The sequence below is a fragment of the Chinchilla lanigera genome, unplaced genomic scaffold (assembly GCF_000276665.1).
Source record: "Chinchilla lanigera isolate Chin_1 unplaced genomic scaffold, ChiLan1.0 scaffold00041, whole genome shotgun sequence".
NCBI lineage: Eukaryota > Metazoa > Chordata > Mammalia > Rodentia > Chinchillidae > Chinchilla > Chinchilla lanigera.
Genome location: NW_004955442.1, coordinates 15,075,427 through 15,092,894, shown reverse-complemented (window position 1 = coordinate 15,092,894; position 17,468 = coordinate 15,075,427). Strand labels below are relative to the sequence as shown.

The 17,468-nt window shown below is 57.5% G+C and overlaps 1 protein-coding gene across 3 annotated transcripts; it reads right to left on the bottom strand.

Annotated features, from left to right (window-relative positions):
- Window positions 1-108: 108 nt before the first annotated feature.
- Caskin1 (CASK interacting protein 1) lies at window positions 109-17,468 on the bottom strand (the record flags this gene model as incomplete). 3 transcript variants are annotated; one of them, XM_005391448.2, is given in 20 exon segments in its annotated part: window positions 109-1,630; window positions 1,797-2,214; window positions 2,595-4,598; window positions 4,671-4,809; window positions 6,207-6,308; window positions 6,396-6,506; window positions 7,363-7,454; window positions 7,533-7,617; window positions 7,702-7,790; window positions 7,877-7,978; window positions 9,105-9,222; window positions 9,381-9,475; window positions 9,557-9,665; window positions 9,746-9,854; window positions 10,476-10,606; window positions 10,719-10,814; window positions 10,894-11,039; window positions 11,237-11,334; window positions 11,433-11,484; window positions 17,307-17,468. In XM_005391448.2, coding segments are annotated over 20 exon segments (4,290 nt in total). In that variant the 3' UTR covers window positions 109-1,530.

The following is a 17,468-nucleotide window of genomic DNA, read 5'->3' as shown; positions in this document are numbered from 1 at the left end:
TCAGGTCCTTCCTTCTCTGCAGGAGGGCCAACAAACTTGGCTCCTGGCTTCTAGTCCCTGTGCCCCATTTTCCCCATCACAACAGCCTCAAAGAGTGAACCAAGCAGCTCCGATTTCTGCTGTTTATTGACAGCCAGCTGACATCAGCTCCCTGCCCAGACAACCCCCCGTCCCCACCTGCCAGTGCCCCAGCCTGGGCTGCCCACTGATGGCTGACTGGTCAACTCACCAGGAAGCCCCAGGTGTGACAGTTGGAAGAGGACCCGTGCCCAGACGTCACCCTACCTGGCCCCCTCCACCAGCCTGCAGCACAATTGCTGGTTTTCAGCGGTTTTTAAATTTTTTTTTTAAGAAATGTCAAAGTTGTGCCCAACACTTGTGGATCAGCAAACACGATAGAGGAGACCAGTCAGTACTTTTTAGAGGGAGGAAAGAGGAGGAGAGAGGACGAAAATGACCACACAACACAGCCTGGACCATGAGCAGAAGCATCCATAGGAACTGAATGAGGCCCTGGGAAGGGAGTCAGATGCCCTCACACTCACATCTACCCACAGCCTGGCATGCATACCCCTGCACCCATACTGCTGTCACTTGGCTGACATGCCCGCGATCACATGCTACCCCAGGGCACTCCTACCAGCAACCCCAGGGCATGGCCAGCCCAAGAGGAAGAAGCCTTCCCCATAATCAGGGGCAGAGGACACAGCCCGTCAGCCAGCAAGGCACATCCTTCAAGTTCTTCCAATGCAGAGAAGTTACAAGAGGGGAGCAGGGGAGAGACCCTGGGCAAAGCCCCTCCCATCTCCTATGTGTGTTCATGGCCAGGGTATGGCCACTCCTAGATATAGGGAGGGAAGGACACACAGCTAGATGGCCTGGGTCCCTGACAGCTTTAGTCTCAAGCTGGGCTCCAGTGTCCTTTCAGTTGGTAAATGGTTTTCTAATATAATCAATAATATTTCTTCTTTCTTTAAATATATATTTGTTAAAGTTATACCTTTTTGTTTCTCTGGGGAAATCTGCCTTAGCTCATTCCCAATAAATTAATACTTTTGATAGCTTATATTCTTGGGGTGCAGTGAGGCAGCCAACCTTGGCCCCCTGTCCCTTGTGCTGCGCCAGAGCGGCTGGCAGAGGTTCCCCAATGGGCAGTTCTGTGCTGGGCATAGGCCTGTGCTCTGCCACAGATTGGGGTGGGGGTGACAGCAGCTGCCCCACCTCACCTACATGGACCAGGGAGGGGCAGCCCTCCACTCACTCGGAGGTGCTGGCTGTGGCCCAGCAGTTATTGCACAGGGAGCAGCAGACAGGGCTGGGCACCACAGGGCAGCGTGTCCACCCAGAGCCCTTGGAGCCCCTGGCCAGGCGGTCTTGCAGGCGGGCACCAGTCGGGGCCAGGACGAGAGTTGTGCTTGTGCCGAGGGTTGGGCAACCCTGCCCGCCCGCGCCCGGAGGGTTCCGTCCTGAGGTAAAGGTCAGTGTGCAGGCTGGAGCCCGGGGGCAGCGGGTCAGACGAGGATGGCCACCTCACTCCAGCATGGCGTCCAACTGGTCGGCCAGGTCGTCGAACATGCTGCCGATGTCATCTAGGATGCTGCCAGTGCTCTTCTCCGTGGCCGCAGAGGGGCTGGGGGTGGACCCCCGTGAGCGAGGCCGGACAAGCACAGGACCCACCCCTTAAACCAGGATGCCTCTACCTGGGAGAGGTCACCCCACCCCAACACATGGTCTCGCCGAGAAGCCCGCCCACCCGAGCCAAGTCGGACCTCCCAGTCCCTGCATGCCCCTCCTACCGTGAGCCCTGTCCATCCTCCTGCCGGATCTTCTCCTCCACCGCTTGCAGCGCAGCGGCCAAGCAAGCACTGGTCTCCTCCAGCTTCTGCCGCGCGCTGTCCCCGGGCGAGGCGCCGTCCAGCACTGCGGGAGCCCCAGCAGCAGCGACAGCAGCAGCGGCACGCGGGGGCTTGGCAGGCACCTGCAGCGCAGGCGCGCCAGGGGATGGAGGCTTGGCGGGGCTGGCGCTCAGTGAGGGTGGCGTGCTGGCCGGCTTGGCCAGGGCAGCGGGTGGCTGGCGCGCTGGCGAGGGCGTGGGCGACGGGGTGGTGCTACCTGACTGCAGCCCTGCCGTAGCCTTGGCTGGTTTAGGTGCCGTGGGGGGCGGTGGTGGCTTGGGAGACACGGGAGGTGGCGTACCGTGTGCGCGTTTCACTTCTGTGGAGAGGGTTGTGTTGGCACCCCTGCCAGTACATGCACGCTGGGAAGCAGAGACTGCCCCCTGCCCCAGTCTTCCCAGGGCAAACCTGTTTTCATCACTGCTTCCCAACTCCCTCCTCCCTAGGTGTGACCTGCTAGAGCCACATGGCCCTCTAGATGTTTGAATCAAGGGCCTTTGCACCTCCATCCTACCTGGAATCCCACCCCTATACCCTCCTGCGCCTGGGTGCTTCCAGTCTTGGGCTGGCAAAGTTGTCACAAGATAGATGGAAGGTTGAGGGTGTGCAGACACTCCCACCCTACCCCACCTGGGCCTCATCAAATCCCTCAGACCATGGGATGATCTTGCCCACCCCTAGCAGACTCCCTGCACCTACCTGGGCTGCCCGGACCAGGCAGGGGCACCTTCTTGGAAGAGGGCGTGGGTGAGCCCTGAATCTTGGGCACAGGCTGAGTCAGGACAGGCTTAGGGGAGACGGGCGGCTTTGCTGGCTTTCGGGCATCACCTTCTGGCAGGGGCAGTGGGGGCAGGTGTGCCAGGTCAGTGGGTGGGGGCTCAGCAGGTGGAGGCGGAGGAGGCAGCTCTGGGGGTCCAGCTTGTTCTGAAGCTGGGCGGCGTCGAACTGTGGCTGTGCCGTTCTGATACACAGACAGTGATGGGAGGGGCTCAGAACCAGCCTCCCGCTCCTTGGCCTTAGGGCGACGCTTGACTGTGTCAGACTCAGTCAGGATGAACTTGACATTTTCCTGCTGGTTCTGCTTGGCTCGGATGCGCCTCTTTAGTGTGGCACTGGCCTCCACCCTGGCCAGGGGTGGGCCATCAACACTTGCCTCTCCCTTGCCTGGACCCTGAGGCCGCTGCCGGGCCTTACCATCTTCCACAAAGTGGCCTTGATCTGTTGGCTCCCCCGGCCCCTGGCGGGCAGTGGCCAGAAGTCCAGTGACAGGCCCACTGAGTGTGCGGCGCCGGTTCACCACCTCGCCATCAGGCCCAATGGCCTCCTTGTGTTTCACTGAGGCTAACACCGTGGCCACCCGGCCTGGCTCTGGACTGGCAGGATGAGGTGTGGGGTGGCCCTCAGGAGGCCTACGGGCAGCCCGGCCACCACCCCCAATGGAAGACAGCTCAAGCATGGCCGCGATGCTCTTCACACTGCCAGCACTGCCTGTGTCCACACTACCAGCCAGGTCACTAGCCCGCCGGCGCTGTGCCCGGACCCCTAGCCGGTCGTCCTCAGTTTCAGCATCTGGAGCTGGCTCATCAGCCAGGTTAGCACTGGCCATGGCTGAGCTGGAGCGCTTGGGTGGGGGTGGTGGGGGACCCTTCTTGCGGGGCCGAACTGCAAAGGACTGGCTGCGGTTTACGTTCTTGTCAGTGCCAGCAGGTGCCCTCACCGAGTGGCTGCGGCCCACACGCCGCTGGACTGTGGCATAGGGTCCTGCAGCAGCAGGAACCAGCAGCTCATCCCGCTCTGGCTCACTGTCAGATGCTGCATAGCGGTTCAGGCTGTGAGCACGCTTCTTGGGCCTCCCAGGCTCTGCCTCAGCCTCAGAGGGCAGGCACAGGGTGGGCACAGCTGCAGGCATGGTTTGAGGAACAGGCCCTGGTGTGGCTGGCCCTGTGTCACCTTCCACAGGCTGGGGCAGGACGTAGGCAAAGCCACGGTGTGTGGGTGACTGTGGCAGGGAACGGGGTGACATGGGTCGCTCTGTTGGTGGCAGCAGTTGTGGGGTGGGCTTTACCTTGGCTGTGACTGGGGCTGGACCATGAGGTCCTGTGAGGGCTTGAGGGGAGCCTGGCCGAGCTTTGGTGGGCGTCTGAGGGGGTGTGAAATGGCTGCCACCTGGTGGAAGGACCTGCCGTGGCTTGCCAGGCACCAGGGGCACACTGGCCCTCTTGACACCGTGGCCATGGCGGCCTGGCCGGACCTCCTTAGGTGGGGTACCAGAGACCTGCCCCTCATCCAACAGGTATTCCTGGCTTCGTGACATGGGACTGCTGGGCCCAGCGGGCCCTTCCCCTAGCAGCTCCTGAGAACTACTCATATGCCGAGCCCGTCCACCCAGGCTGGGCTCCTGCCGCATGGTGGCCCTTGGAGTGGGCGGCAGGTGGTTGGACGGCTTCTCAGCAGTGCCCCCTTCAGCTGGGCCGGTCATGGCAGCCTGCAGCTCACCACTGAGCTCACTGTCCTGGAAGGTGGTCATCTTAGGGGACTGGCAGTCAGCGGGAGCAGGCTCAGGTGGGGGTGGTGACTCAATGGCCATCATTTCAAGTGACTGAGGTGCCTTCCGACGCAGGGGTCCCCCCTCGTACTTGGCATATTCTGCCTTCTGGAGCTCTGCTAGCTTCCTCACTGCCAGCATCAGCTTCTTTTGGTGGCCTGAGTGGGACATGGGGGCAGGTCAGGTGGACCCAGAGGTAGGCAGGGGCTGGGCCAGGACTGGTGCCTCACCCAGTTTAGTGATGCCGATCTCCTGCAGATCTTCCCAGGTGATGTCTGTGATGAAATCAATGTTCTCATAGCCGTTGTCCACCAGCACCTTGTAGTATTGTGCCAGCCCGATCATGGACAGCCACACAGCCAGGTTAGCCTATGGAGCAGGGGACACAGAGGGGCAGCCCAAGCTGGCTGCCTGCACCCTGCCTGCCTACTTGGAGCTATTGGAGAAGTGCTAGGCCAGCAGGGCACAGACAAACAGAAGGACAAACAAATACACCCAAGGGGTCACTACTGAAAATAGCATTAGCAGGAGCCCAAGACGGCTCCTTGGCACACCCACGGGGCACTGGTACACACAGGAGCCAACACACACACACACACACACACACACACACACACACACACACACACACACACAGACAGGGACCTATACTCAGGACATAGGGGGAAGAAAGTACTTCCTCACCTGCTCAGGCAGCCATGGGCACAGTGCCCTAAGGGGATGCACCCATACATCACAGACACAGATGCACAGTATCACACTGGATACACATACACATGCACACCCTAAACCTTGCATGTCCAGAGCACACAGGCGCGCGCACACACACACACACACACACATACACACACACACGCATCCTGCCTAACACTCACACTATCTTGCTGTTTCCCCACTTACAACAGACGTAGCTACTCACACACCATGTATACACCACACAGCCACATCAGCACACAAACAAACATCCACAGCAGTTTTAACCCAGCAACACCCGATCATTCCTATGCACCCAGCCAGACCCACTCATGCGCCTACACTCACCACCCTCAGTCTCACCAGTGACAGAGTGAGGCAAGCTCCTGGGAGGATCTCTGAGCTGCTGACTGAGTGAACAAGTGCAGACCTCCCCCTATCAACAGATCCAGGTTGCTGGGGGTTTTGGGTTGCCACCAGTGCCTCTCCCGTAGATGAGTAGGAGCCTGGAGCTCAGTAGACCAGAGAGCCAGGCTCAGGATAGGCAGCCCTAAACCCACCTCCTCTTGGCCCAGAAGCTGTCCGCATGTGGACACATCCCTGTAACAGCACAGGCCATGACCTGAGCACATAGCACCAGAACCTGGGTGTCAGCTCTTGAACTGAACTGGCACAGGTTAGCATTTACAGCAGACACTGTGTATGTGGAGCTGTCATGGGAACCTGGAGAGTATTTGGCACATACACGCAGCTGTGTAGCCAGACGTTCCCACATGGGCCTTCTACACTCTGTATGTGGGTAGTGCCCCAGGGTGTCACTGTGGGGCGGGGATACTCCTGGCCTCAGACTCCCCTCACCCTGCCAGCCCCCAGTGTCACCTTGCTTCTGCCCAGGGAGGCTGGCCCCAGTGGCTGGAGTAGACAAATAGAGACTGTCTGAGAGCTCCCTGCTGGTGGACCATCGTCCACTCTGTTCCTTAGAGCCCCAGCAAGCAGGTTAGGGCTGTAGTCATCTGTCTGTGTCTGTCTGTTTGCTGGTCCTGGCTCAGCCACCAGGATGTAAGGAGCCTTACAGGTTTGTGTTCAGGCAGCCAGTCAGGGATGTTCAGGCCGCTGATCTCTGCTGTGATCTTCTTCCGATGGCCTGGCTTGGTGACACCTATGGCCGTGAGGTCCTAGGCAGAGTGAAGGCCCATAAGCAAGAGGCAGGGGCCCATCATTGGAAAGGCATAGCAGCCAGTGGCCAGCCTGTTGCAGCTTACCTCGGGGGTCATACGGCTGATGGTGGGCAGGTCGTAGCCAGCACTGGTGAAGTTGGGAGCATAGAGCTGCAGCTGGAACGTGGCAAGCCACTGGCTGACTGCCTCAGCACTCTGGAAGACACAAGGCACCGGCTGCAGGCCGCCCACTACCAGGCCTGTGCCCCGGCCACCATAGCACCTCCTTTTCTGTTCAACTGGTGGGCCACGGAGTGCTGGGTCTGCTGTCCATGGTCCATCTGCAACCAGGCCCTGGTAAGCCTGACATTGGTGCTCCGCCATCTGCCATCCTGGACACTGAGCATCCTCAGCCCTCCAGCCTTCTTCTGTGATCACCCGGAGAGTATAGTCGTTCAGGTCATAGCCTTCCCGACCTGCCCCCCGTTCCTGCACCAAGGATACCCACACCATCTTGGGGAAGCAAGTGGTGTGATCCCGTGGGAGGGGGCTCTGAGGAATGGGACTTGGGCTGGGCTCTTCAGTGCTGCCCCCAGCTCCCTGGAGGGTGGACTCTGCACCCACAAGCAGGAACACTATGCCTCCTCTGCTGTGCAGAACCCAGCCAGCAGCTCACACCTCCTAGCACATGGATACATGCACACACAACCCTTTGCACCCAAGTACACACCCATGTGTCTCACACCCATCCCCTTCCATGCATGCAGCTACACACATGCACACCCAGCTCTGTCACACTACTGCACACACACATATCGGTCACCCTGTATGCCTCCACAAGCACACACATGTTAGCTCACAGACTACATACATAGTGGACAACACCTACACGCTCACATGTGTGCACACATGACACATCCATAGACTGACAGACAGAAGGATGGGATCTGGCCTTGCAAAGGCCCCCAGCTGCTGCTGTGGCCAGGCCAGGCAGACTGCCTGGGTGCCAGTTAGACTGTCTACCCCTGCCCCCCACCCCTAGCCTGGCCCCAGGAGCCTGCCCGGCCTGTACCTTGCCCTCTGATGCTGGCTCCAGCTTCTTGGGAGGCTGCTCCACATAGACCTGCCCAGTGTGGGCTACTGGAGGCTGCGGCCGGGCTGCACCTGGTGACAAGACGAAGTGGCAGGGCAAAGGTGTTCAGGAGCCACCACCCTACCAGACCAGTGCAGCTAGGTCCTTACCTGTGGTGCCCTCTGGAGGCTTGACAGGGCTGTCCCCTGGGCTGGATTCAGAGACAGACTTCTGGGAAAGCACGGTTGCCAGGAGCTACAACCCAGAAAGGCCAGCTCATCCAAACTGCTCCAGGCCTGGCCACCCAGCTGTCCCAGCCCTGGCTACCACTTCACTGACCTTGACCCCTTCGGAGCCTGCATGTAGGGTGTGGCCCCCACCACTTCTGCCACCAGCCACACTGCTCACGCTGCCACTGCGATCTCCACCTGCACACACAGGGAGTGTGAGGCCAGTGTCAACCCCTGCATGGTCCAAGTGACACCACCTCCACCCTCCTCAAGCCCTGGCCTACCTGCAAAAGGCTTCCTCAGCACCCAGATCTCCTCAGAGGGCACAGAGGAGCCCGATGAGCTTCCTACCTGGGCTGCGCTTGGCTCACTGCCTACCCGGGAACCTGCAGGCCAAGTACAGCCTCTCTGAGTCCTGGATCTGCCCAGGGGGGCCTGGCACAGAGAGGAGGTAGGAATGGTCTTTCTGAGTCCTGTACCTGCCCAGGTGGGGCCTGCAATGGAAAAGGGGCCAAGCAGAGGTACATACACACCTCTGGAGATCACACTATAGCTTTCTTCCTGGCTAACTCCAGGAAGTTGAGAGACCCTCAGGAGACCCCCTCTCCTCTCCATCTCAGACATTTGAGACTAGGAGAGTGGCTGAAGACGCCCAGGGCCAGGTGTCCTGTAGGAAAAAGGGCTGAGGGTTTCTGGAGGACCATTTCTATGTGAGGGTGAGGTAAGAAGCTTCCCAGGAGCCTGATGCCAACAATCCTATCCTGGGAACTAAATGACCTAGTTCTTGGACATACCTCTTCATTGGTACCCTCTGCCTTCTTGCCCTACTCCTCAGTCTCCAAGTCCTCTGGAAAATGTAAGCCACCCCCAGCCCACTGAAACTAGCCTGTGGAGCATTCTAACCTGCTCCTGTACTCCACTTACTCTGCTTTAGCCATACTGGCCCACCCTATCCCTCAGGTGTCAGGCTCCTTGTCTCAGTGTTTTTGTACATGAGGGTCCCAAAACCTGAACTACTGCATATAGTTTAGGCTGGCTTTGAACTCACTATGTAGCCCAGGCTGACCTCGAACTTGAGGTGATCCTCCTGCCTGTCTCCCAAGTGCTTGGATTATAGGCGTGCGTTGCCACATCTAGCTCAGGGCCTTTTCTGATCTCCAAATTCTCCCTGTCACTGACTAGTACTTTCCCCTTCATGTCTACTTCACTGGCCCTCATCCCTCCTACTCCATGGTGAGCTTCTGGAGAACCAGAATGTCTGTGTGGGTCCCCATGTGTCTCCAGTGGCTGGCCCAGAACTAGAGCATGGCAGGCGTGCGATGTTTGTGGAGTAAAGGACTGTGTGCAGGATGCTGATGAGATGACTGGTGGGACACACTGCTGGACCCTAATCCTGGTAGTGGCTAGAAATCAGCCCTGCCACCAGTACAGCAAAGTACATTTGCTGCTTCCTGGCCCCCCAGCTCAGGCCAAGTGCCTCCCTGCTTCCCCCCAGAGCTGGGTGGGACTTGCCTGCTCTCTTGACGATGGCCTCACCCAGGGAGGATGGGAAATAGCCCACCCGGTCATTGCCTGTCCGGTTGTCATGGATACAGCCCTTCCACCTGCCATCTGGATGTTGTTCCAGGACCTGGCCAAATAAGTAGGGCAGCATCCTTAGGGAGCTGCCTCTCTAGGTGAGTCCTGCTGCCCAGTGCCCCCACCCCAACTGCTGCAGGAGAGTGTTCTGGATGAGCATGCCTGGGTCCCACCCTTCCCTGCCTCAATAGCCCCCAGGGCCATTCTCACTGTGATGATGTCCCCGGCCTTCACGTTGAGGCTCGTCAGGTCGTAATTGTTGCAATAATCCTTGGTTGCACGGACCTGCAGGGCCGCTGAGGCCTCTGGGGATACACGAGGTGGACCCCCCAGTCCTGCGAGCTGCTGGCCCTGACCCCACCCCACCCTCAGCTGTCTGGGCCCACCTCGTAGCAGCTGCTTGATCTCCTTGCTGGCCTGTGATGTGGTGAACTGGTGCACGATATCCAATGCCGTCTGGCTGTAGGTGTTCCTCACCTGGGCATTGATCCCGCTCTGTACACAGGAAAGTATGTGGCTGTCAGGGGCCCCCTTGACCCCACCCAGCCCCAGCTCCCCACTGCCCCCAGACTCACATCCAACAACAGCCGAACCACTTCTGTCTTCCCACAGAGTGCTGCCTCATGCAGGGCTGTGCCAGACTTGGTCTGGCGGTTAATATCGATGCCAGCTTGGAGGAGGAGTCTGGTAGGAAGGTGGGGAGGGTGGATAGGGCCTTTCAGCCAATCTGTCCTCCCCGACCCTCAAGCCAGGCCTTGATTCTCCCCTGCTTAGGCTGAAGAATGGGCCAGCACTGTTCTGTGTCCCTGACTACAACAGTATCTTATATTTGGCAAGCACTTTTCAGAGGGCCCATCCCTTGCCAGCCCCTCACAGCTCTTCTATCATCCAGTTCTGCTATAACAACTCCTATGAGCCTTGCTTTATGGATGGGGAAACTGAGGCTCAGAGAGGCTAAGTGCCTCTACAATGTCACTTAGCAAATCAAGAGCCCAATCTAATGAGCTCTGGGAGACTGAGGCAAAAGGATCACAAATTCAAGCCCAGTCTGGGCAATGAAGTGACTTATTGAGACCTTGTCTTAAAAAAAGAAAACAAACAAAAAAAAAACACCAAAAAATCTCTCCGACCCCCCCAGGTCACCCTTTACCTAAGGCTCCACACCAGAAGCCTAACCACATCCCTGTGGTTTCCCAGAGGCTCCTATTTTGTCCCCAGGCCAGGAGCAAAAACCTTGAGCCCATGGATGCCATTGAGCCCCAGGAATCCTGAGGCTGGGTCCCCCCTCCCTGTCACTGGTTATACCTGATGATGTCGATGTGGCCATTCTTGGCTGCCAGGTGTAGGGGGCTGGTGCCATTGGGGTCAGTGGTATCACCCGGCCGGGGCTCCAGCAAAGCTGCACACATATTGCTGCTCAGGAGTAGCTGGACCACCTTGAAGGAGGGATCAGGGTAGGAGGGCCCCGGCCTGGGACTGCCCCTAACCTCTCCCCAGATGAGGAGTATTGGCAGAGAGAGTCCCACTCAGTTCCCACGGGAGACTTACCCCAACTCGGCCAAACTCACAGGCCAGGTCCAGAGGTGTCTTCCCCGAGTTGTCCACCATGCATGGGTTGGACTGGTGCTGCAGTAGCATCTCAGACTGCAGACCCAGGCCATGATCAGTTTCCAACAGCACCAGCCCTGACATCTGCCCATCCCGTCGGGCCACCCAGACTCACCACATCATAGTGACCATGCTGGGCTGCCAGGTGCAAAGGGATGTGGCCCTCGTCAGATGGGACATTCACTGCTGAGCCAGCCTTCAGCACTAGCTTCATGGGCTCCTTCCGGCCCTGCCAAGCCGCATAGTGCAAAGGCCGCATGCCTGGGGGCAGGTGGAGACATTGGGAGCTCTGGCTCTGAACCCATCCCTGACCTCGAGGATACAAATCCCATAAGGTTCTGGCTTGGCCCAGACTGAAACCCGGGGTGGAGGCCTCATGGAGGGACCATCCAGACTAAGGACTCCACCCCTGACCTTGATCTTTTGCCCCTGGCCTTGAGGCCCTGGACCAGTCTTGCCTTTGTTGTCCTTGATGTCCACAGCAGCCTGAGCCTCCAGCAGCAGGGAGATCAATTCCGTGTTGCCATTCAGGGCCGCATGGTGTAGAGCTGAGAAGCTGGGCAGGCGAAGGACAAGTCTAGGAGAGGACTTGGGCCCCTGGCCTTTCCCAGGGTATTCCCACCCCAGACACTACCATCTCAGTTGAGAACTCACCCATCTGGGTCCTGAAAGTTGACATTGATTTTCTTGGTGGAGCCCAGGAGCTCTGGGAAAAGAGGAAAACACAGTAAGGAGAAGCTCTGCCCAGCTCCTTTGAGACAGCCCAAGAGCTGGGGTGGATGGTGGTAGCTCCCTATGGCCTAGAGCCAGAATCTTAGGCTATAAACATCCATTCCACTCCAGGTGCCAACATTTTGAATTTCCTATTGCACTGAGTGTGTGTATAGGGGTCACCATGCCATGGGCTCTAGCCAGTCCCTCATCTGAGAATGGCAGACAAGGCAGTGCACCCACATGGGTACCCACATGTGCACAGACAGCCCCTCCTTCAAGATGCTGGCTGAGCACCTGCCACTGGTGGGAGGGAGAGAGCCGCCCAATCTGTCTCTCAGAAGGACCCAGATGGGGCCGGGGGTGGCCAGGAAGGCTGGAACACCGGAAATGGGGTATCTCTAGGGAAAGAGCTGCTTCCCCACGGTGCAGTCCTTCACTGTCAACCCAGAGCTGCGGTATGGATGGGCCCTACTCTCACGGCCTCAGAGTGATACGACCACACTCACCCCTAGGCTCGGGCTGCCTGAAGCCTAGGGAGTCCACACCCTGCTGTTGAGACCTCTCTTCCTGGAGCCACCCCTAGCTGCCTGCCAGAGGAGGGGAGCCCACCAATACCCTCCCAGTGGGCTGCAATCCACAAGGCCTAGGGCCAACCCCCGGCCTGTCTGGGCCATGGTTACATAACCCATTTGTGGGTCAGTTGCTCTGTGAGCTGGGGCTGGCAGGACAGAAGCCCCTTTGTCCAGGCCCAAAAGAGGGGTGGGGGTGGGGTGGGGGTCCAAGGGCAGGAGAGCCAAGGGAGTAGAGTCACAGAGGGTTGGCTGCAGGGCTCTACTACAGCTCACTCAGCCACTAGGTGAAAGGTATGGCTCCCCTAGAATCCTTTAAACCCATGAAGTCAGACAGATCTGAATTTGAATCTTTATAATTCACTGTCCTTGTGGATTTGGCCTCTGGCTCCTCCCTAGGCCTGAGAAGAGGCTAACAGAGCTGGGTTTGGTGGTGCATGCCTGTAATCCCAGCTGGGAGGCTGAGACAGGAGAATCACAAATTTGAACAATTTAAAGGCTGAGCAACTCCGAGACTTAGCGAGACACTGTCTCAAAATTTTAAACAATTAAAAAAGGGCTAAACTGGGTGTGGTGGTGCACGCCTGTAATCCCAGCACTCGGGAGGCTAAGGCAGGGGGATTGTTTTGAGTTCGAAGCCAGCCTGGGCTACAAAGTAAGCTCAAAGCCAGCCTGAACTGGGGGCAGGTGGAGACATTGGGAGCTCTGGCTCTGAACCCATCCCTGACCTCGAGGACACAAATCCCTTGTCTCAAAAAGGCCAGTAATGCTGGGGATATAGCTCAGTGGCATAAGCGCCTGCCTGGCAAGCACAAGGTCCTGAGTTTGATTTCTGGTACAAAAAAAAAAAAAAGACCAATCAATCAATCAATAAACAAGAGCTAAAGATGTAGCTGCATGCACATGCACGCACGCGTGCGCGCGCACACACACACACACACATGCACTAATAGGACTGACCTAAGGCATAAAGCATTTCCAGACCTAAGTTTTTACTAAAGCCAGCTATGTGGGAATCTATGAGCTCTGGGGTTTTCCAGGAACAGGTGAGCAGAGACATCTCCACCTTCCTTACCCACTATCCCCTGTTTAGACATTGCTAATGCCAGTGTCCATCTTGGTTAGCAGGAAAGCCACCCTTCCCTTTGGTGGCCCAGGCCAAACCCTGAAGTCAGCCCAGGGCTTTTTTATTTTTGGACATCTAAATCATGTCCTCAGAAAAAGAAAATCTATTGGTTCTACCCCAAGATTTGCTCAAAGAACACCCAGGATCCTATGGTTCTCACCATGCCATGGCCACCAACCTACATCAGGGACTCTAGCCCTTGCCTCTCTACTGGCATTTCTACTTCCTCCCTGTACCCCTTGGTCTGTCCTTTGTACCCACTAGTTGGTACCCTATTTTGTTTTTGTCTGTGTTTGTTATTTCGAGACCTTGTCTCACACACCCCCCACAAAAAAGGTACCCTGTTAAAATACAAGTCAGCTGCTCTCACTCTTCTAGAGACGCTGCAGTGCCCATTTCACCGGATAAAGGATGAGCTGGGCAATGGCTCTGTGAGACATGCCCCTCCCCAACTTGCTGTGACCTTCCCATCCTCTACTTCCATCATCTCTGATCCCGCCACGTGGGCCTCTTGGTGTTCCTTAGAAATAGAAACCCCCTTGCCACTGGACCTCTGCACACACCATGTGTATGCGCATAGGCTACTTTTCCCCCAGTTATCTATATGACATCCCCCCATTCCTCTAAGGTTTTCACCTAGATGTCACTTGCTCAATAAGGCCTCTCAAACAAAACTACCCCTTCCCTTCCCATGTCTCCTGCATTTTTCTCTTTAGCCCCCATTACCCCCAACCGGTTACATCTTATTGTGTAAGTCCATCTCCAGTACTGAACTACACGTTCCCAGGAAAAGGGCTCTCAATTTTGCTCACTGCTGGACTCTGTTGGCTAAAACAGTGCTTGCTGCCTATGAGGTATTGAGTTTTTGGTGGAACTGTTACTCATATCCCCTGTACTGTCTAACCAGCTTCATGGGCATGTGGCTGGCACAGTTCCTCAGAAAGGCCTCATGCTTGAAATTCTTAATTATTAGATAAGGTGACCTGCATTTTCACCTTGCATGGGGCCCTGCAAACTATGTGCCTGGGCCTGCCACAAGCTGAAGGGAGTGTGTAAGTCACTGTACCACTCATCCCCTCTAGGGCCATGCTCAGGACACCTACCTCCCCATGGAATGTGTTGCCCCCAACTCTTTTCACTCCAATGTAGCCACTCCTAGCATCTCCCAAGACTTGCCAAGCCAGACCCCTCTCTCCCATCCCACCACAGGCCCTCTAAACTCCCATGGGCTCACCTGGCCACACCTGCAAGGGCTGACATTTCACAGGGGTTGGAGCTCAAGGCCCAAAAAATGACCCAGATGGGAAGCAGGTCCTTCATCAGGAAGGGAACTACCTCACACAAAGAGTCTCCTTACTAAGGTCATCTGCCTATGGTCTCAGGGAGAAAAAAGAGCTGAAAACTGTCTGGAGGGTAGCCAGAGGTCTCAGAAGACCCCTCCACACAATGCCTGCAAGGGGCACTGGGTGCCCAGGAAGGACTCTGAAGAGTGCCTAGGGCTAGGGAGACAGTCCCCAAGGAAGATGGTTTCTGAGTGAACCAGGAGCAGAGCACAGCTATGGTGAGGGCAAGGAGGTGGGGTCAAGCTAAGGTCACGAGAGCCTCTTCTTTTCCCATCAGCTCACAAAGTCTTCCTGATTCTACACTAATAATATAGTACAGCTGGGTGTGGTGGCACATGCCTGTAATCTCAGCACTAGGAAGGCTGAGGCAGGAGGATCACTGTGCGTTAGAGGCCAGCCTGAGCTCCACAGTGAGTTCAAGGGCAGCCTGAACTACATAGCGAGACCCTGTCTCAAAACAAAACAAAACAAAACAGTACAGCCGGGGATATAGCTCAGCGGCACAGCGCCTGCCTGGCAAGTGCAAGGTCATGAGTTCAATTCCCGGTACCAAAAAAAAAAAAAAAACAGTACAAGTCTTGCACCCCAACCCACCCTACACAGTCCTCGTTTCTTGGGCCCCCGATCCCTTAATTGTTCTCCTGAAACTACCTCCACCTTTGAGGCCAGATTCAAACACTAGGCTGGGAGGGAAGTCTTAGTGAGCCAAGGTGATGGCGGGGAGGCCTGGCTCAGTGTTGAAGGAGTGTCCTCAGGCCCTTAAGAAGAGAGGCTGGACCAGAGAGAAGGGTAGAGCCCCTTCCTCACAGCAGAAGAGAGGCCCTAACCCAGTGTATTCCCTGCAGAGCAGTCTTTTCTTCCCCTCAAGAATAGCTACTAAGTGTGTGTGTGTGTGTGTGCACATGGAAGGGGAGGTTTCCTTCAAGGCAGAGTGCGGGACTGACAGCCTAGGGTGACAGGCACTGTGGGATGGAGGAAAAGGGCTGGGCACTGATAGAGCACATAGGGTTCTTGGAATCCCTCTAGGTCTGGGGGTGGGAGACTCTCAAGGACACTGCTTTAAGCCCCCTACCCCATGGCCCAAACTCCAGATGTACTTTGCTGAATTAAAATACATGTTACTCCAAAGCAGGCCAGTGTTGCTATGACGACTGAGCTAATTCATGGAGGGATTTCTCCATCTGATTTATTATGCCCGCCCCTGTGAGTCAGAGCACAGACACGGGGGACAGGGCAGGTGTCTCTCTTGCTCCAGAGGCCAGACCAGGCAGAAAAACAGAGGCAGAGATCCAGGTAGAGGTGAAAGCCCCCATGCCTCCCCAGGATAGCAGAGGGAAAGGGAGGAGAAAACCCCAAACCTGAGGCCCACGGGTCCCTGGCTGTGGAAGGAAGCCAGCTTGATTAGTGTTTACTAAGCACTTACTAAGTGATTGTGCTTTGGGTGTGCTCACATTTCTCAGGACACTGCTGTGGGCCAGGGACCATGGGCACACCATCCTACAGACAGAGACTGAGGACCAGAGGACACTGGCCACTAGGTGGAAGCCTGTACCAGGCCTGTTCCTGCCTCTCCCTGGAAGCCCTCCCTTTCAGCTCTGAGGCCCTTAAGCCAGCCCAGTGAGCGGAACCTGCAGGGCCTCATCTCAGTCTGTGGAAGCAGCAGACCGTGTGCCTGCAAGGGTGGATGCCCTTTGCTGTTGGTTAGGCAGGGCTGCTGAAAAGGTGTTGTCCTGGAGTCCTAGAACCTACCCCTCCCAGGCAGTTGGAGATCTCAGTATCCCCCTGAAGAAAGGGAAGAGGGTCTCCTGCTTGCATACAGTCTGTGGGGTGAGGGGGATGTGAGGGCACCCAGATCTCACGTGCTGACCTGCAGAGCCCTACCTGTGCCCGCACCAGTGCCCTGACACACTGACACGGTCATACGTGCGCAGCCGCACACGCAGTTCGCAGCTGGTCCACACACCCATCCATCTATCTCCAGCGGCCCCCAGGGAGGCTCTGGGCTGAGCCAGGATGAGTGCCAAGATCAGCGCTGCAAGCCCCAGGTCCTTCCCTGAGAACACACAGTGCAGGCTAGGGATGGCTGGTGGCAGCCTCCACTCATCGACAGCTCTCTTTCCCAGCAAAATATCCAGGGAGGACCAGTCTGTTGAAGCCAGCCTGAGCAGTGGGCCCAAAGCCCTTGCTCTCTAGACCATCCTTGCCGGGAGTCTAGCCTGCCCTGCGCTCTCGACCTTGGGCCTCAGCTTCCTCATCAGTAAATGACCCTCACAGGCCATGCCTGGGCAGCCACACCCCCAGTGTGGTCTTGCCCCCCCCCATTCCCCGCAAGGCGTGTTATCAAGCATGGAATGGGGAGAGGTGTCTGCCCAGGACTGTCACCACCACCCCCTACGGCCTCTGCTAGAAGGGCCCCCTCCTCCACACTAAACAAGGGGCGTCTGCCCTTTAACAGCCCCAACAGAGACACCACCCCCCCGCCCCCCGCAACCCCCAGCCAGTCCATAGCCTGGGGAGGGAGGGAGCATCATTAGGGAGGAACGACGCGAATGCTCGCGCCGCGGGCTGGCCGAGGAAGGGTGCCGCAGGTGCCCGCCGAGGGGTTCGAGGATAGTCGTGTACTGGGGCCGCCCCTCCTCCAGCGCTGGGGGACTAGGGGACGGGAGGGGGCGCGGACCGTGGGTCCGGGCGCTGCCGGCCCCGCCCCGCCTCTGGGGACCCGCGGCACCCCCTCCCAACCCGGCGCCCCCCCTCCGCCTGCGCCCACCGCACTCACTGGCCTTTCCCGGCCGCGGCCTCTGCAGCAGCCTCTGCGCGGTCCCCACGTCCTCCGCCTTCACAGCCTGCACGAGCTCCTGCTCCTTCCCCATGGCTTGGCTGGGCCGCTGCGACGCAGCGCGCTCCGTGCGCCCGGCTCAGAGGCAGCGGCGGCCCCGCA